General features: G+C 42.5%; 1 protein-coding gene across 6 annotated transcripts; it reads left to right on the forward strand.

The window, feature by feature from the left end:
- The first annotated feature begins 1,011 nt into the window (after positions 1-1,011).
- atosb (atos homolog b) lies at positions 1,012-24,630 on the forward strand. Of its 6 annotated transcripts, none has more exons than XM_079160951.1 (10): positions 1,012-1,356; positions 16,394-16,580; positions 16,832-17,034; positions 17,851-19,194; positions 20,918-20,976; positions 21,364-21,463; positions 22,037-22,195; positions 23,079-23,147; positions 23,344-23,549; positions 23,721-24,630. In XM_079160951.1, the coding sequence occupies exons 4-10, from the start codon at positions 18,019-18,021 to the stop codon at positions 23,872-23,874; spliced, it is 1,923 nt and encodes a 640-aa protein (XP_079017077.1). In that variant the 5' UTR covers positions 1,012-1,356; positions 16,394-16,580; positions 16,832-17,034; positions 17,851-18,018; the 3' UTR covers positions 23,875-24,630. The 6 variants fall into 6 exon arrangements, with proteins under 6 accessions (XP_079017077.1, XP_079017079.1, XP_079017078.1 ...); XM_079160953.1 differs by lacking the exon at positions 1,012-1,356 and adding an exon at positions 10,947-11,008; XM_079160952.1 differs by lacking the exon at positions 1,012-1,356 and adding an exon at positions 11,053-11,466.
- The last annotated feature ends 1,763 nt before the right edge of the window (positions 24,631-26,393 follow it).

Below are 26,393 nucleotides of genomic sequence, written 5' to 3' on the forward strand. Positions count from 1 at the left end.
CTGGTGTGTAGGGACGCTGACACTCCTCTGGCCATTTCTTGTTGGGTAAAATATTCGTTTAATTTCACGTCTGAAACACATTTGAATTCACCACCTCGTATTTTCACCCATGTTACATTGGGCAGTGGCCATATTAAGCCTTAAAATCCAACTTTGGTCTGTATGCATGCTCTACTACTGCTGCTCTCTTAAATTGAACCATGAATAGGAATTACTTTTATAATGCAGAAAAAGCAATCAAGAATAACAAATACACAGAGGTCCTTTTGCGATGACTATTGCTGTTTGCACGGCGTTTTGTATCGCAACAGAGGAACATCAGCACAAAGAGAGAGAGGGATGGTCAAGAGCAGTGAATGTAGTAAATATTCCACTCCTGAGCTCACAATCGGCCTTTCTCTCATCAGTTAAGACCTCCTCCTCTCCGTGGTAAGGTATAATCAGGCCCCAGTGTGCTCTGGGTGGATGGGCGTGGAGCTCAGTGCAGCTGCAAGGCAATCTGGGTATACAACGTGTAGCCGATCTATTCTTAGTTATGTGACAACGCGGCTATGGCTGATTCACTACGAACTGGAAAAAAAATGGGGTTAGCATCTGTACATCTTAACCGTTGCAATAAACCGTAATAACCAGATGTTGTCAGTGCTGTATCAGTTTATAAAGTATTTGCTTTGATATCAGATCATGGTTTGTTGTATTTTTCTGTAAAGTATTAGGATCTTTTGACAGTCGGAGCTCCAGAACTACAGTCACCCTTTGCACTAAAGAATGGGAGGTTAGAAAAAAGCACGTGTACTGGGCGTTTCTTTAATTATTTTATAATCCAATCACGGAGCAGGACTTTTGAATATATCTGCATGCTTTAAAGAAGGCATAATCCCTGAATGCTGATTGGTTAAGAGGGAAAAGAAGCGACCAATCGCTTAAATGACAGGCGCTCAGCTGGCCGTGAAGCGCCGCCTCCTATATATTTACCAGCAAACCCCGGAAACGTTGTCGTTTAAAGGGACAGGAGACATTTCAGGCAAAGGTTGAAACAACGAAAACAGCTGCGAGTACCAAAAAAAAGACAGAGAGGAAGGGACGTGGTCAGCCAACAAGCGAGCTATGTGGCAAGAAAGAGTGGGAGGGTGAGACTGAATCTGTACGATTATTTTAACACTCCAAGAGACCCAGCTACAATTCTTAACGGCTTTTAGCATCGAAGTCGATTTTCGCTACCTTAGCTACCTGGAATGCGACAACGCAGCAGTCAGCACGAGAGATAACAAAAAGGCCAAACTCCCAAACGACAAGGACGCGTCAGTTCAAGCTGCCAGGCTGCGTTCTTCCTCCGGAGTCTACTTTTATTGTTAGGTGAGTAGGCTTCAAGATCTTGATATGTTGCTTGCTAGCTTATCTCTTCATCTTCTGCATTGTGTGCACTTTAATGATGGATGGAAATATGGGGTTGAAAAGGTGTCTGTTTGTTTTATGATTCCTTGAAGCTTGCAGTTAAATGTTAGCAGTTAGTTAACTGTGAACGTGCAGGTTGTCACAGTCATCATTTTCTTCATTAATCAGAGTAAAGAATGATAGGAATCCAGCCTAATCCAGTTGATGACCTGACAGTAGCTTGCAGGGGGCGTTCCCTGCTTTGTCTGCCTTGCTCAGTCTTTCTTTATGTGTGTGTGTGTGTGTGTGTGTGTGTGTGTGTGTGTGTGTGTGTGTGTGTGTGTGTGTGTGTGTGTGTGTGTGTGTGTGTGTGTGTGTGCGCGCGCCTGTGCATGCAGTCTGCGGTGGTTGGAGACAAAGTGATAGAGACCTAATGTATTTATGACACCATAGGTTTGTGTGTAATCAAAATGCATGTGTAAATTGATTTTTATAAGTGCACACTCATGCCCTCCTGGCATTGTGCATATGGGCTGTGCAAGAGGGAGGGATCAACCAGCACTACCATATATTTATATGTATATTTATATATATATATCTGTGAGATTATGTCTATAACTCAGCGGATGAAGGGATGATGATCACTGTTACAGGACAGGGGATGGCACTGAGTGCAGTGGGCGTAGTTCTCTTGGATTGCACTTGGGAGTTGCATTGCATCATGCAGTGAAGGGAGCATTGATGTTGGCACTAAAGCCTGGTTACAGTGTATATCAAATATATAAAGAGTTAGAGTAGAGTCAGTTATTACAGTGTTATTATGCTGAGCTGCAGTGCATTGCCTCCCATTATCCCGACAAGCAGGGCAGGATGGCATTGACATACACATTAGGCACAAGTGTACGCCGTCACACTCTCCATACAGCACACGTGCATATGGGAATCCATTAGTTGTCTCACATGTATGTAAATAGAAGATTTTGTCACACACCACACACGCATTGCCGCAGCAAATCCATCTGCAATAACTCCACATTTTTCTCTCTCTCTCTTGCTTGTCCTTGCGTTGCTCTGACAGCCCCCCCCCCCCCCCCCCCCCCCCCTCCCACCTCTCTGTCTGGGAGAAACCAGTGGGCTTTGTCCTCAGCTGAGTGTGACGTCACACAGATCTTTGCTGTAATCAACCATGAAGGCGAGGTGCATTATGTTTAGCTGGCCTGGGTCTGGGCTTGTCCCATGAAGGATCACTTTGTGGCTTAAGTTTCCAAATGCCAAAACATACTGGGGGAAAAAAAGAAATTAATTCAGTCTATTTGGGTTAGACAAAGAAACCTAGAAAATCCTCTCACATCAAAAGAAGGGAGGGAGTGATCAAAAATTCATTTTCTGGCATGGAAGGCAAACAACACCACTAATCCCCAGCCACGACTGGTCTGTTGGCTTACTTCAAAATATAAAACTACTAATATAATCACCCTTTAGCAAATATATTGTGTACTTCTATGCTTACTGTCCAGCCAGGTACATTGAGTTAAGCAAGAGTCTGGTCATGAGCAGCCGTGTGTTTTCTCATGGTAATGTATGGAGCCATGAGTACCTAGTTAGGCTGTTTAGAAGAGTATTATAGTCAACATGACGCTATAACTTGAGGCTTGTAATACTGTAAGAGCCCAGTTTCTTCTGATTCTATGTAAATAGATTAGGCCCAGACTAATTTTGGCTCTTCTTACCTTGCCTGTAGTTCAGTCTACTGTTTTATTTAGTTAATCAGATAATCAGGGACATTGAGGATTCCAAGTTAAGGGACACCATTCAGCCTGTGGTCCTTTGAGCACCGAACCAATGTTTGAAGGGAATATACCTTCCATACCTCCTAAGGCTCTCTGACCGAGTGCTTATGGTTCACGGTTGGAATTCTCCTTTTTAGCATCAGTGCTCTGTATGTGTGAAAAGTCGTGGTGGCTATTAAACGCTTTGAGCTGATGAAGGCTTGTTGTCAGCCCTCAAACGTGTCTCTACAGGATTTGATGTCAGAGATTACAGATGATTATGTGGGTTAGATCCAGTACTCAACACTGCTCTGGGCTATATTGATCCCTCGTGTGTGTGTGTGTGTGTGTGTGTGTGTGTGTGTGTGTGTGTGTGTGTGTGCGCGCACGTAATGTACTTGCATCCTCATGAGAGCTAAATTGTCTCCCTTAAATAAAGAGCTATTTAGCCATTAAGTGTTAGTTTTAAGGGTAAGATAACAAACAGCAAATCACTACATGGTTTTTATTAATTCATAACCTTAACTCATCACAAAGAACCAGTGCTGACTGGTCGACTCACGCAGACCAATGTCTCTCCTGTCCTAGAATAAAATAAAACAAAAACGTTTTGCTTCTACTAATGCAGTTTTCCCTTCTATGTATCAATATAAACCTTGTCCATCTACCAGTGTTGCTTAAAAATACGGATCCTCCTATTCACATGCTCATTCCATTGTTTGTCGCCCATTTATTTTAAGATTGTAACGTCCATCACACAGATTAAAGGCTGTAATTGGCACTACGAGATGTTTATAAAAGTTTTACATTCCATCCATAACCTCATGACCCCCTCAGTGGTCCCGGTCCCGGTCCTGTGTTTGTGGAGTGATGCTGTTTGTATAAGATACCTCGTTTTAGCCCCGGGACAGAGCAGAGGCAGGTTGAGATGAAAGACACAATTAACAAGAGGACAGGTCAAAGGGCAACAGTGTGTAAATGTGTGTTTGCTTGTATTTAGACCTTTTAATGATAACTACATGTGCTCTGACTAAAAAAGGCAGTTATAAGGAGATTAAGTCACTATAGGAATCACACTTTTCAAACTTTTCAAAATATTTTTCTCCCTCTCTTAACAGCTTATTCCTTTAATAGCCTTGTAGCTTTGACAGGTACCACTTTAATCTTGAAACCCTCACCTTGGGCCTTACACCTACACTAGCTAAACCTAGCTCCAGGCTTATCAGTGAAGGTCAGTTAGTCCTCTTACAAACCCCTCAGTGCCTGTCAATGAATTCAAGGATGCTTGGAATAAGTGAGTATTGGGAGACTGTTTTAAATGCGGTTGAGGGTCAAAGTCTATTGACAATTAGACCCAACACAACAATGCAATACTGGAATGAAAGCTGAAACATAATGCGGCAGTCACCTAAGCAGTATTTTTAAGGATTGGATTAATTTGAGGAAATCAGTGTGTTATTTCTAAATCCAATCGAAGTGTCTCAAACAGCACACTTCAGCCAGGATTGAATTTTAATGTGGCGTCTGATTGATGGACTGCTCATTACATGCTGGAGTTGCCTAAATGGTGGGACTGAAAACAATGAATGAGAAAGGAAAGCGTGTGCCACAAACTCATAATTTGAAAAAAATCTATAAATCAACTACTCTACTCTACTATTTAATTTGCGCAACTTTATTTAAACACAGCTGACAATAGAAGTCCAGGGAGAGAGAGGAGGATGGCAAGGCGACGGTACCACCTGCTGAATAAATCAACATGGTTTGAGATTACACCCTGAGAGACAACGCGCTGTGATATCCACTTCTTTTTATCTCCGGCCGTCTTCAACTTCGCCAGCTGGATTTGCTGTATAACCTCAGGATTTGTGAAATTATGACTGGCATTTTTCACTCTGTTCTTTCTGATTAAACAATTAATTGACTATTAAAGACAAATGATTGCCAGATTAACCGATACTGAAAATGACTGTTAGTTGCAGCCTGAAGGGATTTGTTCAAGCTTCTCAAAAAAAGAGAGGATTAGCATTTTTTTAAACTATTTGATATCATCTTAAAGTGAATATATTTGGATTCAGGACTGCTGGTTGGCAAAACAAACCATTTGAAAAATCACCTAGGGCTCTGGGAGCTTTTTTTTTTCAAATAATTGACAGATTAATCAATGATTTCTTGCAGCCTTAGTTGGAGGCAGTGTCACAGTGACCAAACTGACCTGTGAGCCATTTCTCTGTTGAAATGGTTTCCATACAACCCCAGGATCAATTACTAGATGTTGGAAGGCAGATGTATTTCTGTGCATTATATAGGTCAACACAGAGCTTATCGAGCTAAGACCTGTTCCCTCTCTGCCCCTCTCCCTCTCGTCCTTGTCTTGTCCCCTGTCCGTTGCTCTCCAGTGCGTTGTCATTACTCTCATTTCCCTCGCCTAGCATCAAAGCCCTCTCATCTATTTTTGCTGCTTTTATTCACTCCATCTTGTAGAAGCTGAGTATGTGTGACAGGCCTGGGCCTTTGCATGCATCATTTGTCACCTAAATTGACTTTTAAGCAAAATGAAACAAATCGTTCCCTGTTTGATAACTGTGATACCGACACTTAAAGGTGTGTGTGTATGTGCCTGGCCGGTCTTGTGCGTCTCATCAGAGTCAGGAAACAGCTGAGCCGGAGTGTTTTTGTCCAAATCTTCAGTCCTTGGCAAGATCCCTTTTGTTTGTGGCCTAACAAGCAGAGAACAACATCAGTGTCATGACATGGTGGAGAAGCAGTCACCAGATGTGCTGAAGAAGTTACCCTTCATACAATGTCAAATTATGACCAATGCACTGTTATCTCACACGATTATTCTCACAGTGTGATCAACTAGTCATCATTGTATTGATAAGGGAAACATCAGGCTGTCACTACTTTTCATAATGATCATGGGGGATCATGGTGCATTTTGGAAGACAAGATATATCAACTGTGACAGTTATAGCCTATAAATGGTAGTTTGTATGTGCTGCTTGGATTGAACGTTTGCTAAATCAAAGAGTCAGTATCATATTTTAGTGCATAAAAGCGTGTCAACATTAAACTGAAAGGTGTTTCCTTGTAATATGATACATTGCACACGTAATCGACCGGTGCTCAACTTATTTAGGTTACTTATGTTTCATTTAGGTGCTTGTGTAATGTCTAGCTGCTGATTTGCCCCGCCATAGGGCTCAAACACAGAGCAGCAACTCTTGTGGTACCAAAGCTTCTCATTAATAACTGCTGCTTAACGAGCACAGGCCTGTGTGTATGTTTTGGACTGATCTCAGGATTAACCCTAGCCAGACCTCTCTCCGCCCTTCACCCCCCCAGACCAACATGGATGAGCCGCTCTCTGTGTATGTGTGGATCTATAAACATTGCATGTGCAAGCGCGTGTTTTAGTTTAGGTAAACACTTGTGCTTAAGGTCGTTGTAAAGTAGGCCGGTTTCCTCCACTCCATGATCGCACCTACAAATGTCGATACAAGTGAGTGGTCTCTAATTGCTATTGTAATCTTCTCCACCATAGTAATAAATCGTCGGTTGTGTCGGCTGGTTCAATAGAGAAAACATGCCTGGATTAGGTATTGGTGAGCTACATAGCAAAGAAAGGGATCTTTTCATTCCAATGCCCAGATGGCAGGGTGGACCTCATTCAGCCGCTACCAGTCTGAGTGGTGCAACACCCCCATGCTGTGCGAGTTCCCCAAGCATGAAAAAGAGAGAAAAAAAAGGAATTGATGGACAGAAAAAAAAGGCCCAGAGAAGAGGCGAGAGGAAGAAACACAGACAGAGAGAGTGAGGTAAGAAAAGACAGACAGCTGAATTCAGGGTGAGAGAGAAGGAGGAGTGAGAGGGAGGGGAGGAGAGGGGGAGAGAGAGAGCGAGATGGGGCTTTATTTCCTGTCCTCCATGAATAGGCAACATATTTCTCTGGAACATTCCATCCTCAGAGCTGGCCCGGCCTGTCACCAAGACTCAGTGTGCCACACTCCTCCCCATCTCTGCATTTCTTCCCATTGCACTCTGTGTCTCTCCTTTCTCCTTGTGCATATCAACCATTACTTACAGTAAATCTTACTACCCTTTTACTCCCATCTTCCCGCAGCAAAAGTGAGCTAACCATAAAGAAGTAGTTAGTGCGAGGTGTAGATAAGTAAATATATTATAGAATCAAAGTTTGTGGCTCTTTGTGATGGATTGGTATTGGAAGATACCTCGATTGAATTTGATTACACCAAACTTTAATCATCCCTGTGAGGAAATGTCATACCAGCAGCTGGATGCTCAAAATAATAACTTCCACACTTGCAGAATCTAGTCATGAATGGTGGGAATGATTGCAGAAGTAGATTGAGAGGCATAGTTGATAATGGAAAAACAAACGGAAGTTATTTGAGGAATGCTTTATTTGGACAGTCCGATGTTTAAAATGGACTAAAAAGTCTGTGTTCAGTAATGTCTATTTGATGCGCGTGTTCAATTTAAACCCCAATTCCTAAATTTAACCCTAACCCATAATTTCAATTGACACTTCCAGTCACTTGGTAGTAAGTTGGGCTGTAAACTTCAATGATTATACGTGAAAGCCTCTTTTCTGCTTTGTAATCTTATTATCAGCAGGCAGCTGGTCAAACATACCCTTCCAGAGAGAGTTTATCTCACAGGATTGTTCCAGCGCTCTAGAAATGTAAACACAAAGCAGCCAATCTGGGTGGGAAACAACCTGCAGGAACTCTGATGATGGTATAGTTGTGGGTGTGGTTATAGTGGTCAAGCTGGCAGGTAAGCATGTTATTCAGAGGTCCCGTTCTACTTTAAAATTGTGTTGCTTGCAGAAATAAAGTTGGCAAGACACACTGACCTGCAGAGAAATAAGGGTTTAAATGTTGAAAACAGAAAGCAGTTAATGTTATTAACATGTGGTGACACGTAATAACTAGAAATAGAAAATGAAGACTAAGACAAAAGCAATGAGTTGTAAGTGAGAAAACCAGCACTGAAAATGGGAAGGGAGTTATAATCATTTTACAAATGTTTTAAAGTGGCTTTAATTTATGCTTGACTTTTTAATTACAGTATAGTAATTCACTCTGATGTTACAGTAAAACCAGACACATTGCATCACGAAATTCTAACGGATCTGAGCCAGCAAGTGAACTAATCCGTGCTTCAATACCAATGTAGATATTAGCTGTGAACTTTTCTTCTGCACACTGGAGCTTTGTTGATGTCCACAGTTTGGCTGCTGCCTGCTCTCATCCCTCATAGATGTACACTTCTTAGATATAGGTCTCCATGTGTGTACTACTAACACACTTTAGTACATGCCAACAGAAAAGGACACCAACACACGCAGGGGTCCATTCCTCTTTAAACATGTTCAGTATTACACAATCCCCCCCCCCCCCCCCCCCCCCCTTCAGTCACACACACACACTTTCCTTTCCCACCCTTCCTCCACCTCACCTCTTCCTCTCCTCCTTTTGTTCTCTCCCTCCCCGAGAAAGAGGGTGAATTAGACTTTGTTTTTGATCTTTTAGACCGTGACGAAATGATTTACTCAAGGAAGTTTTGGGCTAGTCCGTATCGAAGCTCTTCAGTTCTTGAAGGCTGAGACTTTTCATTGCCCCCCCCAAAAAAAACACAGCTGGTGTCACTTTGAGAGGCTCAGACAAACAAGATATGGGTGTGTGTGTCTATGCGTGTAACACAGAGTTTCACATGCCATGGCTGAGAATTGAACCCCAACGTCGGGATGCAGACATCAAATCAAACACTGTTCTCGAGTCAGGATTGCATCAATGCGTGTGTTTCATGGAATGTGAATGAGTTTGTGTTTTCAATGCTTCTTTCTCCTCAGCTGCACTCAGAGTGCCCTTGAATGGAGTAAGATCATCATAAAGAAGACACACCCTTTTTCCCCCTAAATATGGAAAGCAACATGGGCTCTTAAAGAGACAGAAGTGTGTTTGAGTATGCTGAAAAACAAAATCCTAAATAACAGTGCAGCTGAAGAGCAGAAGAACCCCATCATTACTGTTCTTACAGTCTTCTTGCCTCATTTTAATCTGCCGCTATTACTCTGTTTATTATCCTCTGTCTATTTTGATGTCTTCTATGCTTTCTACCTTCCCCTCCCTCCCCTGTCCCCACATCTCTATATTTGGAGGTACCTAGCGAAAGCCCAGTATTGTTTTACAAACCTCATCTGTTCATAATCAATCTGACAGATGTGACAGATTGTGATATATATCAAGATAGTTTTCTTTCTTACATGAGTACGAGGAATTGCACTTATTTTGTGATAACTCAACTAATGTTAAGAGTGTAAGAATTGCACGACTATTCAAGTCACATCACTTTAAAAGACCCCAAATCACACATCAAATTTGAAAGAGTTTTACAATTTGCACAACATACAACACTATCTATTCTTAGTCCCTTGATTTGGCTGAGGTAAAGCTCCACAAAAGTAAAGGCACGTTCTCTTCATCCTTCTGTATGAGGGAGATAACAAAGCAACAGCAACTGGTTCTGGAAACGGACACAGGGTGATAGAAAAGTGAGCAGGAAATAGACGTAGATGAGGAGTCGGGGAAAGACAGTGACTGAGACCTGTGAGAGAAACATGTTTGATGGCTTTCTGAGTCTTTATGTCTCGACAAGTCAACCCTGGTTCCCGAAATAAGGATAAAGCATAATCGGGTAGGTGTGTGTTTGTGTCTGTAACTAGAGGGACGGCCAGTTAAGTGCTAAAAATGCGGTCTTGACAGCTTCAGGTATGTTTTGTTTGTGCACAGTGCTTTAACTTATGTAATCTCCACCCACTGTGTGTGTGTGTGTGTGTGTGTGTGTGTGTGTGTGTGTGTGTGTGTGTGTGTGTGTGTGGTGAGAGCTTGACACACACTGTGTGTACTTTAACCACATCACTCCTTCAGAAATAGTTTTTGCCCAGTCAACATGCCGTTCCTTATTAGCTCACAGATGGCAAAATACACACACACACACACACACACACACACACACACACACACACACACACACACACACACACACACACACACACACACACACACACACACACACACACACACACACACACACACACACACACAGCTGAGGGCTGCTCCTGGTACTCAGCTGATAAACTTTTTCACATGCACTTCATTCTCTATCTGCACTGTAGCAGCAGATAAGCCCTTGTGCTTTTGTTCTTGTGAAGACGCTGTGTACTATTCCATGCTACACACAGTGTGTCTTTGTGTGTGAGCGAACAAGACGGCAAATGAGTTTCACAGATGTTTGCATCTTTATTCACTGAGGCTTTAACCTCCTTTTATTTAAATGTTCTCACACAACCACATTGGGTGGCTGGCAGTGACACACACTATGGGAAGAGATTACACAAGTTAAACACTGCACACACAACATACTTAAAGCTGTCAAGGACACAAGCGTAAAACACTAACACGGAGATCGTTTGTGAAAATTGCTCTTTGGTCTCGTTCTCTACTTCTACAGAACAGGCAAAGCAGGAGCAGGTGGGCGGGGTCTTACTTCACCACGCCTCTCCCCCCCCCACCCCCCTTCACTCCCTCCCCCTGGCCAATCAGGAACTCAGCCCCCCTACTTTCCCCTGTATGCCTTCACTGCTGAGTGAGCAAAGCATGCCTAGCTCTATCAGCTGAGAGGAAACGACAGAAAGAAAACACAGGCTGAGAGAGAGAGAGAGAGAGAGGGTAGTGAGAAAGGGTTGAAAGGAGGGGCCTGTGAATTGATAGAGGAAGAGAGGTGAGGAAGAGGAGGAATGGGAGGAGAGGAAAGGGGGAACACGAGCGTGTGAGGTGGGTTTTGCATTCAAAGATACTTTGGAGGGGTGCAAATGAGAGAAAAGAAGAAAGAAGGCAGGGGGGGCTGGAGAGAGAAAAGGAACGGAAGGGAGAGGGTGAGGGGTGAGAGTTGTTGATGAGTTTTCGATATGTGTGTGACCGAGGGTGGAGAGAGGTAGACAGGAAGAAAACAACAGAGAGAGAGAAAGAGAGACTCTGTCGGGACTCCTCAGTCTCAAAACAAGCAGAGGGAGGCAGAACAACCTGACTTGTCTTTCTCAAAACCACCTATTCAGGAGGAAGGAAGCAAAGAGAGTCAACAAACCGCAGAGTTGACAGCAAGAGCAGCCTGACTCAGTGGAAATAGAAAACAGAGGAGGACAGAAAGAAAAAGGCAGCAGAGTTACCCATCCAGCCCCCAAACTAAACACAGGAAGGAGAGACAGCGAGATAAACCCCATCTTCATAAGAGGGTGAGTGTCACAAGTTCTCCTGCTGTCAAGCCAAGTGTAATGATGTTCCTCTTGTCATATTGTCAGCTGGGCTCGGGTGACTCAACGTCTCCTAAAATGGCCACATGAAAGGCAGACAGGCAGACAGAGGGAGGGAGGGAGAGACAGAAAGGGACCCCGTGTCAAACAGCGGTCTCAGCAAATATGTCACTGAGCCGGCTTAGTTTAGACTGCCATGCCTCTCCAGCCTGAGTACTGTATGTGTGTTTGGCTTAACACTCTCGCTCAGAGGTTTATCAGTTTCAGTCAACTTGAGCTGTCTCCTGTCACTATCTGCTCTTTCGTTGATGCTTCCTGTCTTTGTGTTATACTGACACTCTCTCTCTCACACACACACACACACACACACACACACACACACACACACACACACACACACACACACACACACACACACACACACACACACACACACACACACACACACACACACACACACACACACACAGTCATCCCATCCCTTTGTTCACACTGACATCCAATTGTCATACTCTAGATGGCTGCTCTAATTGAATCAACAGGTGATTGTTTTCAGGAGCACTGAGCAACTTTTTTGTGTCAGAGAACATGTGTGTGTGCGTGTGTGTGTGTGTGTGTGTGTGTGTGTGGGGCTGCATGTTTATCGTTCTCCAGACACAGCACAGGCCTGGGAGTAGCTTGGGTGGGTTCTGCTAAAAGTTGACGAGGCCTTTGGGAGGCTGCTAACTTTCGTGCTGACGTTATCACACCTCTCTGTTGAAGGGTGGACTGACGACATGAGGAGGGCAGAGTGTAGATAGAGACAAGACTGTTTACAAAATGAAAAACAAATTCAAGATGATGAGCTTATGTCACTGATTGAAGAAAAGTAATTACAATGTATTACATTGTGGAGAATGAATCCCTTCCAGAAGCCAAATTCCGACCCCTTCTCTATTATAAGGGAGTAGTTGGGCAAAAACTTATAAGAAAGATTTACTGTTATTTTTTTATGTGTTTAGGATAAAAAATATAAACACATGCACAGGCGAACAACCTCGTGGCATCGCATCAGTGCACAGTGTTTCTCTGAAGGCTGTCTGCCTCTGTATGGAAGGATACGGAAGAAATTAAAACATGAAATATTAGTGTCTATGGTATGTAACCTAGTTGTGAGCAATTATCCAGCCCGGCAATTAAGGATCTAGAATTATTCACATTTCAATTACCTAAAGGGTGGGCAACTCCAGAGCCACTTGTTTTACTTTATTTGTTAAAGTTTTTAAGATACATACCTAAATAAAGTATAATATAATACCAATAACATCTTGTATTATAATGAAAGAATATAATCTCTAGACTAGAAAGGGAGCCAGTCCTTCAGACAACTGTAAACAGAGCAGCTGTTCTTCTCCCATAAACAATGTATTTGCAGGCACTGTCAAAGAGCATTTAATATAAAATCTGAATTATGCAGTGGATGTATTTGTTACACTTCTTATGAAGATTGTAAACAAAGTTAAGAGTCGTGGTAACTGACTCTTAAGTTCTTGTATTTGCTAAATTGAGTGTTTCTTTAATCCCTTAAAGAGAAAAGGTGTTGAATGTTGTCTGCTTTTGTTTGTGTGTTTGTGTCTGGTCTTCAATCCTACATTTCACTGAGAGCTGGCTTCGAGGCCAGAGCTGTCGCCTTACCTCCTGTTGAAAAGTTTGTGTATACTACTGTGTCTGTAAGTGTGTTTCATTCTATACATGTGCAACTTTTTAAAGTTAACCGGGAGCAGCAGGGTCCCGGTCTCATGATGATGAAATTCAAACCGCATGTCGTCCTCCTGATGTTCGACTTAACACTTTTGGTCTTTGCCCTATTGACCACATCCTTCCTCGGCCTGAAGCAACACACAGCAGACTTGCAAATATTTCAACACACCTCAAGTACATGACCATCTCCTGAACAAAATGTTTGAGCTCCACTACATGCATGCCTCAGGTCAAAGATATTGAACCCTGAGTCATTAAACATGATGCCCTTGTGAGTTTTAGCTCTCGTTTTAGTCCACAGTAACATTTAGTATTCAGGTCAAGTTTGAAAAAGACTGCAAACAAAATGTACAAGTCACCTTTGTGAAATCTTGATAAAATGGTGTTTCCCCTTATTTTCTGCTGTGGATACAAGCAGTTAATGAATACATAAATTACTGTCTTTTGGAAAAGGAAAATCATTTTTTACGTCAATGTTTCTATAAACGTGACTGAGTCTATTCTCATTTTTATCCTGATCTAGGCCCGGGTCCTGCTAGTTTATGTACTACTGAATATTCAACAACACTCTTGAGCTGGCCCTCACACTGAGGAGCTCTACCTTCCCCTGCTGTATGCCTTAGTGGTAATGCCCACAGTGTCAGGTAAAAACGAAAAGAAAAAGAAAAAGATACAATTCATAGACTCCAGAAAATAGAAGAAAAAAAAGCTCTCTGTCTGAATGGGCGTTTCCCTCTTGTCAGGCATTTCTCATTCCTTTGTCCGTCATCACACCATTTCTACTCTCGCCCCGTCTCATTCTGATTGATTGCTTGCTGGTCTTTCAGAGATGCTGTAGATATTACATGAGATTGTGCCTGGTCTGCCAATAATGTTGAAATATTAATGCTTCATGTCAGCCCGGTTCTATCAAGAAAAATTTAACTATTTTCACGTGTAAACGTTTCGTTCACCCATATTGGTAAAATTGGTTCACTGAAGTGGCAAAAAGTAGTTTTGCAGTAGTTTTATATATAGACTGTTACAGGTAAAGAACAGGTGTTTTTTCATGCCCTTGATGTTAAGCACACAGTAAGTGTGCGCAGGTTATGTATTTCACACAGATCAGATTGTACATGTAGATAAGAGGTGTCTATGGGAACATTATGTAAGGGGGTAGGTGTGAGTGTATTAAGTGATATGCTGTAATATTAGTTCTTAAGTTCACAAGTCTGAGCTGGCACACATGCGCAGCATCCTGAAGCCTGTCTTGGGGTGAGGCCACAGTCCCCCCCCCCCCCCCCCCTCCTCTCCTCTGTTGGCTCCTGGATCAAGCCTGAAAAGGGCTGGGAAGCCGCTGCCAGCCTCCTGCTCAACTAGTTCAAAACAAGGCCAGAAATCAAGTGGGAACTAGCACAGAGCCTTTGGGTTCTCCCAGGGAGCTATGACATACACAGTGACTATTAATACTCAATGCTGACTCTTCTCCCATTCATTCCCCATCCCCCACACGGTGTCCGCCCCTGGGCGCTCACTGTAGACTCCACCTGAATTCAGGGGGGTATAAAACAAGACGAGGTGATTCATTGTGTTGTGTTGATATACAGGAGTAGATTAATCAGTCTACCCAAGCTGGGTTTTCCTTGTGACTGCATTGGGACCATATGTCATGTGAGTAATTACAGGGGACAAAGACTTCACTCCTGACATCGACCCCATACAAGTCTTTGTCTGCAGTGATCGGTAAGCATCTTACCTGATAATATACTGTAGTTGAGTATAATCAGGTTATTATGTAGAGGGGGGAGGGTCAATCTCTTTCTACTTCGTCTTTTATGTCCCTCTGTCTGGGTCCCTCTCATTCTTGTGTCATCTTTGACGAATGATCCCTCCCGTGTTGTTGAAGTTGAAGACTCCCGACAGAATAGAGAATTTGGTAAAAGAATGATCTGAAACACATTGCATGCTCATTTAAACCCAGTTTTTCAGCAAAGTGATTTAAACATCTGCTGCAGGTCACCTAGAGTGGAATTCTGGGGGTTTTATTCAACATCCCTTACAGTTGCATCAGTGGATTCATTTCAGGTGTGTTTCAGTTTAGTGGAAAATACCTATGAACGACTCTCGTCGTCTAAATTTCCTTTTTTCTCACCATTTCTTTCCTCTTGCTTGATCTTTAGGCGAGTGTCATCACTTCTGTCTCAATGATGAATCTCGTCATGATAATTCAGAAGGAAATACTAGAAAGTGAAGTAACAGGGTGCTGTGATGTAGGTCTGACTGGGAACCAACTTTCTCTTCTCTACTGCTTTATATGGATGCCAGCGGGGTACTACTTCAATTGTCCCAATTGATATTTCAAGCTTTGGATGAAGTCAATCAAATTACTTGTTGCCTGCTTTAGGTTAACAAAACACAGGCCTTTTATCTCAGTGTGTTGGGATGTTTGGCTGGCTGTACACACCTCATGGAGGACAGCCATTTTGATGGCTATTTTCTTGGAGGAGCATCTTTGCCAGTCTCCCCCTAACCCCCTCCCAGCTTCCCCCTCCCTGTAGCTCTGCTTCTCTTTCTCCCTCTTTGTGGTCGAGCACAAAGGAGCCGTTATCCTTGGGCTACTGGTTGCCACGGCGACGGCTCACTATGACGACCCCCCCAACATTCCCAAGTTCTGGTCCAAGTGGGTCGGGCAACGGCCCGCTCCACTTTGCTAAGCACCATTTGGTGCCGAACTGGAAACATCAAATGTCTGTTCCATGAGTGGCTCCTTCATTTTTTGATCATCCACCCAAATGTTTGGGGTTTTTTGTCCTGAACATTTGAAATAAAATAGAATGAGAGTAATATTATTTCCCCCTCAAGTCAGTCAGCCTTGTTAAGCACTTAAATGGTTCGAGACTGATTATTTGATTGATTTGTCCTGTTCTTCTCAAGTTCAGTAACAGACTTAAATATTGACTTCCTAACTTGCCCTGTTTGCACAATACGTGTGTCTTTGTCTACTACAGTGCATGTCTGTTCAAGTATGCACAGGTATGAGGACGTATGTGTGTTTCTGTGACTCTTTTTGGTGTACTTTTGAATGTGTGTGAGTTTTCAGGATGAATGGTCTCATCTTAATGACTGTTAGTGGTGAAGTCCAATAAACTAACTGCCATTCTACATTTTCTACATCTTTCTGTTTCCTCAGGGATTCTGGAGGGAATGACCCTGTCATGATGCCACAGACGTGCCACATCCCACGCCCAGGGGACGAAGGAGGGCGTGTCTGGTTATCAGCCAACCATAGAAGGAGCCCCAATAGAGTTCTTTCCAATTCCAGTTCAGAGACATTTCTCCTCAAGAGCTTCCTGTATTACTGACACTCTGCCCATGTGGTACGTTTCAGCCTTCAGGCCTTATCCTTATTGAACAAACAAACATAATGCAATGAATATGTATTGACGAACTGGTTGCATTACCACGTTGCTTGTAAAATGAATCCAAACTTATTCTTGGAAATGCATCCAAGGTATGCATCCACACCTTGGATGCATATTCGATAATATACATATTGTCGAATATAGATATATAGATGTATACCATGGTGTAGGTTCATTATATTTTTAACCTCTTTATTCCTCCCTAGGTTGTAGTTTTTGTGCTCACCTGCTTCCGTTGGAGTGCTCACTGTTTCCTGATAACCTATCTTGGGATGTTGGCGGCGTTTGATGGCAGCTGCCATGGAGATAAACAGATTTCTTTAGCAGACCATTTTATACACAACCTCCAGATGTTGTGCCAGATGCAGGTTGTCCACACGGGCAGAATTGGACAAGGACGGGCACAGAGGTGAGCATTGTCTCAATCTATTCATTCAATTACAAGGGAGACAAATTAGGTTTATGCCTTGCCTAAATTGCATTGTGTATAGTGGCCCATTAATGAGCTGTAAAGTCTAGAGTCTTGCATAGATCCAATCTATACAATCTATTAGATTGTATATTCAATCAAACTATGTCTAAATATATTAGCACCTGATTTCCCCTCTGATTTTGTGGCAAAAATATTTTCTCAGGGCAGAAAAGGTTTAAAACCTACACATTGTTCGGATAACACCATGACATAGTAAAGTCATGGCATCATAGTCATTTGATCTGAAGTGTCGGGGCGGGGTGTCAAAACCAACAATCGGAGGCACAGCATTCCTTTTCAGTGACGATAAAGACAGCAAAAAGGGATTCAACACCCAAGCTGTAATTATTCTTTTATCATATAGTCCTGCATTCTTTCTGAAATATAAATAGGATGGGACAACTGGCTGAAGTGTCATTATCAAGCATGACACTTCAGCGCAGTGGTGTGCGCGGTTTAAAAATGGTTATGGTGGATTTGTTGTTTGTCTATGGCAGTCAGTTAGTACTCTTCTATGTGAACTGTAAATGACCGGAAAAACCTGCATACTGTATGAGATGCATTTATTCTATTTAAAGATGTTGCAAAATTTAACAAAGATAAGTTCAGAAGTCAAATACCCTAAATCGCAGATATCAATAAATGTTCTCACATCATTGTTGACAGCTTAGAAAGGCCCAACGCCTTCTTTCCTTTGAATTTTATTAAGTTATTGAAATCTCTCCTGACTAGTAAGTATTTTGTTCCTTTCAGTTGCTGTGCGGCTCAGCTTCCTACTTCACACTGCTTGACAACATCTCAACAGGAAGTGTAGGACTTCCTATTCCTGTGTAACATCTTCCTCTGCCTACTGGCACTTGTGAGGACCTACTTGACCCGGTTGCCAGCTAGTCAAGACTCTTATCCTCCAGCAGAGAAACCATGAGGCACATTCACGTGGAGTTAGCCCACAAAAAGGCTCCATTAGAGCTTCCAGCCCAGGAGGGGGACCTGCCTCCACCTACAGCCCCAACACAGGGCCTAGACCCTGGTGTCAGACCGGGGGCGCCCAGGCACTTTGGCCAGGAGGAGTTGCGCCTCCAAAAGGTCTACCAGCTCTCCATTTTCTCTCAGTTAGGGGGATTTTCTACATCCACAGAAACCCACACTGATACCCAACAGAGGCCTGTCCGGTTGGGCGTGAAAAGGGGCCTAGAGGAGCCACAATTGACTCATAAGCGCCCCCACTTGGGGGACTTCACAGACAATGAGGCGTTGGAGGGAGGGGTGCTTTGTGGGCCGGCCCCAGCTCAAGGTGTTGGGTTGGGGTTAGCGATGGGCCCTGGTGGGCCTGGTTCTGTATACTCTTGCACACAGATAGAGCACAGAGACTCTGAGGGGGGACTGTCACCCAGGTCTCCACCCCTCTCACCAAGCCACAACCCCTCCCGACGCCCAACTCAGCACAATCATGACAGGCCCATTCCTGATATATTTGCTCCACTCTCACCTAAATCACCCCCAATGTGTGACCCGCATGGACATCTCTCTGACCAGGGCCATTCCCTCGGTAGCTCAGCCAGGACTGAGCCACCTAACGGGGGCCACACACCCACCTATTCGCTAGGTGGCCCTGCAAGTGAGAGCTGTGGCAACGGCTCATCTGGAGGCCAGCCCAGCCCTCACTTATATGAAATGTATGAGACTCCCAACCCTGCTAGTCCCACTAGCCCTCCAGGCCCCTTCTCCCCACCACACCACACAGAACTGCAGGAGCCAGGGGAGGCCACCGAATGGGAAGTTGGACTTGAATCTTCCCCACCTGAGCGAAGTGCCACCCAGGCTGCCTCCTCATCCTCCAATGGCCTGGCTTCCTGGGAGAAAACTCCAAGCAGTAACCGTCTATCCTCTGGAGGCCACTGGCCAGCCAAAAAGCGTCTGTTGTCCCCGAGCGACACAGGGGAGTCCTGCTCAGAAGACGAGGGCCCCTCCACATCCAAGAGAAGCAGGCTGTCATTGTTGGCTCCGGGACTTGGCCCGGCCTCATGTCGCAGCACTGATGCTAAAGCTGCCCCTTACTGGAACCACCTGCTGCCCTCTGCATGGGACCGGCCTAAGGTCAGTACACTGACGTACTCATTTTCTTATGAGCCATTTAATTCACCAAAACAACTGCATCAGCCTGCAGTTCCAAATACTATCCTAGCTAATAGCTAATGTCAGCTGTTATGCAACTCTACTGTAATTACTAGACAGTAGCACCCTTTGGTGTACAAGTAGCTACTTCACAAGCTAGCTTAGCACACGATGTACAGTGGTAAACTGATAAGTTGAAGTCAAAGAAGATACAGAATTTAACATTACTCTGTACATTTAGTGACAGAAAAGCAGTTAGCTCTGAGAAAGTGTAAAAGTCTTAAATATATAAATGAAACAAAATATTCCTCTGATTGTAATATTTGTTATATCATAAAGTACTTGAATGAAGCAAGTTCGAGTTGAGGAATACAGCTTTCTTTCTAAGCTTTAGGTGACTTTATGGCAGCATATATAAAAAAACAGCATGTGCACATTTGCATGCAAATATCATTCTTTTAGACCAAAAACATTTGTACTGCCATATGCAGAGGCTTTGAATACAGAACAAGGAATGGCCGTTCAAAGTCAGTGGTTGATGGTAAGACATCAGTGAGCCTTGACAGTCCTGGAAAAGAGGCTAAGTCATAAATAAAAAGAAACTAAGAGAACAAGTAAATGTGAAAGAGTGAAGTGATGGGAGGCTCATTATCACGCCATGCTGGAACAGGCTGAGTAGCTCGAGAATAAAGTCCATTGAGAGAGGGTCCATTGTTCCCCCACATGAGTGTGCTGTGTCTCTCATACACATGCACACACACACACACACACTCACACACTCACACTCACACACACACACACACACACACACACACACACACACGTACATAGATCCTGCTTAAAAAAATGGTTCTGGAAGTTAATTGACCATTTTTAACATTGGGGGGCCAGAGAGACCTTTTGAGTGTGTGTGTTTGTGGGATGGGAGTATGCTAATGGTGACAATGGGTTTCACTAGTTAGGTTTCATACAGCGGTGGGCCCATTGGGACTAGAGGTGTTGAGAGTATGTGTGTGGGAAGCACAGAGAGAAACAGATGTAAGGAAGACTTGTGGACACAAATTACGAACAGAGAGGAAAGTGAAAGGAATAGAAGCAAGGCTAAACGGTCACAGGTGATATTTCAGTAAATACAGGTTAGGAAAAAGATATTTAAGAGGCACAGAAAGGGGAGACGGGGATATTCTAAAATGTCATCTGTGGTTTTGGTCGAGTGTGACGATGAGACGACAATCTGACAAAGAGCTCCAAGCTCTGTAGAGAGCCAGTGTAACCACGGGTTGGCTAATACCAATAAGCTAATCATGAGTGAAAGGTTTGCTGTGGGCAAATGGCTAGCAGGTAGCATAGGTTTGGGTACTGACAAGCCTTCTGACAGTTGGGTGGCCTTTACGATGAACGGCAGCCTGGAAATGGGGAATGTTAATGCGTGTGATGCCACAACCAAAAGTCAGTGCTCAGTAAGTAAGAGGACAACTGAAATCTACTATTACACATATAAATTACTCTCACAGAAACACTAAGTCCATTTAGTCTTTATTTGAGTATCGTATTTTATATGTATGTATGTATGAACTTTAGTTATTTGGCATTTTAAGCCAGTTACTTATTTGTGAATAGCTAAGGGCTGACATAAATCTGAATATTCAAAAAGGAAAAACGACTCATAATTGGTAATTTCTTTTTTTGTCCTCTCTTTGTATAGACCCCCACAGACTGCACAAGATCAGGAAGACGGCTTAAAAGTGGGCTGCGGCTGAAAAGGTGAGTGCTTCATTATATTTCCAGCAAAGTTATATAATTAAATTACAAATAACAACATAAAAAAGACATGCTTTCTAAAACATAATTAAGAAAACGTTTTTTAAACTTCAACATGTGCATGCTTAAAGTTCAAGAACATGCACACCTGTATAGATGAGATACCTTCAATGTCAGTTAGATTGACTGCAGCAAAGTCAACACAGGGACAGAAGCTGGGTGTTAGCGTAGGTTGAATGTTATTCTAAATTTCAGGTTTTAGTTTTTGTCTGTTCTTGAATACTCAGACACACTCATAGGCACATGACATGTTGGTCGAGACAAAATTAATGTAATCTTAACCACCACTAACCAACGGTCTGTTTTGTGTGTTTTTGTGGTCATATTCAGTCGGCAGCTGCGCAGCGGCAGACACACAGACACCGGCCGCTCCACACGTTCCAGTTGGCCCTCATCTTCCATCAGCAGATCCCTACTTGGCAACTTTGAGGTACACATTATTTGAATAACTTCAGGAGTAGCAAGCATAGATTATAAGAAGTGGACATGTCACCTTTTCTGGCAGTCGCCATCTTGGCTTTTTGTAACCAGAAGTGACATGAGAGGGTGGAGCTAATCGGAGGATTATAAGGACTAAAAGTAAATGCAGAAAATAAGCTAATGACATAGTTAACATATCTATGATACTTGCTTTACTCCTTTGTGTAGATCATTTTAGGACAGAGGTTCATAATATATTCGCATTAAAATCAGTTGTATAACAATAACATAATAATGTTAGTTCACAATTTCATGCTTTTAAAATAGCCTCTTCTTGGCTCACATTGTTGTTGGCCAGCAGCAGATGCATATTTTATTACTGTACTGAACACATTTTTATGGATTTCACAGTCCAATGGTGTTTTTCAAACTCTTTGGCCAAACTTGACTCAGAGTGCTGCAGTAAATACTCAAGTATTTAATGAAACTTGTGTTTTACAATATACAGTATATATAATACAATATAATAGAGTTTTAAAAGGCTCCTGTTAACGACTATATACTCTCTTCTCTTGTGTTCCAGGAGTCCATCCTGAAGGGACGATTCTCCCCGTCAGGACGGATCGAGGGCTTCACGGCCGAGATCGGTGCTAGCGGCTCGTATTGTCCACAGCACGTCACCCTGCCGGTGCAGGTTACATACTACGACATCTCAGAGCACAGCGCACCCTCACCCTTCCTGGTCAGTATGTGTGTGTGTGTGTGTGTGTGTGTGTGTGTGTGTGTGTGTGTGTGTGCAGGACGTTGTGTAACTGGTACACAAACAATAAACTAAACACAAAAACAACATTGTGTAAAGCACATGGCAGGTAGTGTGTTTGCTAGTATAATAATGCACTCATTGGAAGAAAAACGATGCAAAATCAGAAGTTGGAACAACTTCCCAAAACACTAACAGATATAGAATCGGCTTCAACAAGGTTGATGTTGGCTTGCCTCTTCAAAACCAGAATATGAGATGAAAAGATATGAGCTGTGATTTTCCTTTCCTACATATATCATGAAACCTTTTTTTCACATCAGCACTGAATACTATATATTCATCAGATACAGAACCATACAACATAAGATCGACAAGTACTTAGCAAGGTACAACCAGCATTAATATGTGAACAACTTTAGTCCTGCTTACGAGAAGTCTTAAACTGTTGTTACACTGGACCATTTGAAAACAGCTGTTTTCACTTCCTCAGCTTCATGCCTTATGTTGACTTTGAGTTATTGTGTATAAAAGTGGGATTCAATATTATATGTAGCTGTCTGTGTAACTACAGCATGATGGAGTTATTTTAGAATTAGTCTGCTTCCATATAGGATTTTTAGTTTTTTCTGTGCATTTAGTGGTTTTGATGAATAATTGGATTTACATGCATAACCTGATGTGTTTTATGTGGATCAAACCAACAATTTTAATAACTATTGTAATACTGCTGGTCGCTCATTCCTTCTACACTTAGATCCTGAAGTGGACAGCTATTCAGATGTACAAAAGAATGCGTTATTGTGCAATTACAGTGACTGAAGAAATGTAATCAGTGCTGTGTCTCTGTGTCTCTCCCTCACAGGGGGTGGTATCTCTTGAGCCTCTTGGAAAGAAAGGATACAGCATACCCAAAGCAGGGACCATTCAAGTGGTCAGTTAGTCTTTTCTTTCATCCTCATCTCATTCTTTGCTCGGATAAACCCAGGTTGCCTTTATCTCATTTTGTGTTACCACAATGTTTAATATGATGTGACAAATAACCTCTTGTACACTTAATTTAAAACCACTGCCAGCTGTCTTATTTTTGCTGCCTAGAATGCTGACCTTTGCCTGACCTCTGTTCTCAGACCTTATTTAATCCCAACAAAACTGTGGTGAAGATGTTCCTGGTGACCTACAACTTCGGCGACATGCCCGTTAATCACATGACCTTCCTGCGCCACCGTATCTTCTTGGTGCCCGTAGAAGAGGGGGTTGAGGGGAAGGACGAGGCGTCTCCAGGGGACAGAGTGCTAGAAAGGAAGAAGATTCTTTGCTACCTGATGCATCTCAGGTATGACGTGTTCAAGTGGTTGCATTGCTTTTTATACCTGAAGTTTTGTTAACCCTTGATTTAAAATTACTAGCCTGTTTCGAGATGTCTGGAAAAGTACCATTAGATTACACTAACAGCATGAAAGTCATAGTAACAGGTTTTTTTTTTTTTTGGTTCTGGCTTTCTCAGATTCCAGAGTTCCAAATCTGGGAAGATCTACTTGCACAATGATATCCGGCTGCTATTCTCCCGCAAATCCATCGAAGTGGACACAGGGATCCCTTATGAGCTGAAATCTTTCACCGAGGTGCCAAGAAACCCTAAATACTCCCCCCGCGTGTGACCCCAGCTTGGCCCTTTGAACCTCCCCAACGCCAATGCAGCCCCTCCTGTGCTTCCTAAAGAGGAGGAAGGGAAACAGACAGACTGCTAGAATGATGGACACAAAACTTGATAAGACTTGATGAGACACGCCACATGCACACAAGACACACATGCACATATGATACAGTGTTGTAGTAAATGTGCTCCTTTTTATGCTTTTATTCTCCATTGAAAATTCCGACAGTCAAATTGGTGATATAAAATGTCACTAACCAAACATGGCATTCCTTGTAACTTCCATTCATTGAAAATGAAAACGAATTTCAGTATTGCAGTTCAGCACACATGCAGTCAAAAGCAGGACTTTTACTACACTTTAATCTGTACAAAAAAAGAAATGCACAAACGCCGACACACACACAGCACATACTACACACGTCACAGCTGAAACACTTTTGGTGGCGACTCTCTGAGTTCAGTGTTAACATGCATGCCTTGTGACTTAAACACCTGAATTTTCCTCTAGTGCCGTATCACACTGTCCTTCACTCTGCCTGCAGCTCCAACCGCCTCATCGGACCAATAATTGAAATTTGACAAAAGGCCACAAACAAAAAGCATGTCCCTGATTGTGAGGTGAAGAAAATGATTACCCCCACCCCTCCCCCCACTCGCACACTTTCTGACCAGCAGAGAGGAGATGAACAGAGACACAAACACTAGTGAAAGCGAAGGCTGAAATGGAATCAGCCATCTTGATCGGATGTCTCATCATTCGACACATGATCTAAAACACTGACATGATTTGACCAAACTCAGGACACTTGTTGAAGAATACATTTCTCTTCTTACCATTTCACCTATCATGGTACAGACCACTGTGTGCACTTCAAGTTAGGAGGGTCGAACCATGTCATGAAAAACGGGGGAATCCAGTTAATTTTATGTAGTCAGACTGAGGGACACTGTGCTGTTTTCTTTTTTCAATTTTTTCCTTTTTTGTTTTTTTATTCTGTTCAGAACAGTCTGATGTTGAGACAGAAAATGAAAAAAATAAAAATGAACAAGCTGTAGTATTTTTAATTTATGTTTTCGCAAATGTCTTAATAAGCAATATGCTGCACAAAGTAGAGTGTGTTTTTTCAGCCGGACGAGCTTTCTCTTTGGATGGGGGAACAGAGAAAGTGGAGAATTAGAAATGGGAGGAGGGAGGGATGATGCGGGAGGGAAGGGTGGTGGGGTATTTAATATGGGAAAAAGTCTATGTATATTTAAAAGAATAAACTCTGCGACTGGCGAGTAGCACCTGTCTTTGTTGTTGTTTTTGATTGACAAACATCGTGGACATCCTAATTCTTACCTCCACTTCCCATAATGCAATTTAAAATTGTCTTTAATTAGAACCTCTGTGCCTAATAAAGGTATTTTAATTAAACTCCACACCTCCAGTATCCAATGCAGGCTTTCTTTTATATATTTGACTAAAAAGTCTCAAGCCTGATGACACCACTATGACATCAAAAGGTTTTGTTTTTCTTCAACTTGACAAAGCTCCTTCAAAGCCTCAGAAAACTTTATACAACTGTTTTAACAGGCTGAGTAGTACTAACCTTGACAAGTAAACTGAACTTCATATGTTAAATCGGTGGTGTGCTCCTAATCCAGTCTTCCTTAGAACAGTTAGTATCTTATTCAAGACTATAAGTCCATTAATACTTATGTGTCAACAGGCTATTCTATTTCCACCCGACCTGAGACAAACCTGAAATATGTGTTGTACTTCAATATTTTAGTTCCAATTTGAGAATTATTTGCGATGAAAAGCTTCATCAATAACAAGATCAGTTCACAAGAAAGTAATGTCTTATCAAGCTGAAATAAGTTGCTTATTTACAGTACACCTTTTTGATAAAAGCAAGTTCGAGACATAAAGTCAGGCCTTTGTTCATTACTACAAACAGACCTAGGATTCTGATACCACGTACAACACACTAAAATAAAGCAGCTGCTCACAAAAGGAAGCCTGACAACTGTCAGCTCAATTTCTATTCTTGCAGATTGTTTGGAAATCTGCAAGGGAGGAACCTTTAAGCTATAAAGTGCTTCCTCCCCCGGCTTCTACTGCTCCACTGAAACTGCTCAGTGGCAATGAACAGACAGACTTTGGTTGTTCTGGGCAGTTCTGCAAAATATAAATGTCAAACTGTGTGAGTATCAAATACAGCACTGCTGAAAAAAGACTCCATCCTCTGTAAATATTCCCCAGCTAAAAATACAGATGAACATCTATATATGTCTCACCAACAAAACGGCCAGTCATTCCTGCAATGCACTAAAATATGGATTACAGCTTGGTCCTGAACTAATGGGGTCATTGTAGTTTGTATAACATCCAAAAGATGGTTTCCAGGATGTTTTTTTAACATAGATGGGTGGGTAGACAAAATCACAAAAAAAACAATCTAATGAAAACAACTGAAAATACCACTAAATGCGGATTTAATATAAGATTGTTGCTTGTCAACTAGTATCTGCAGC

Source organism: Pholis gunnellus (assembly GCF_910591455.1).
Source record: "Pholis gunnellus genome assembly, chromosome: 6".
NCBI classification, from domain to species: Eukaryota; Metazoa; Chordata; class Actinopteri; order Perciformes; family Pholidae; genus Pholis; species Pholis gunnellus.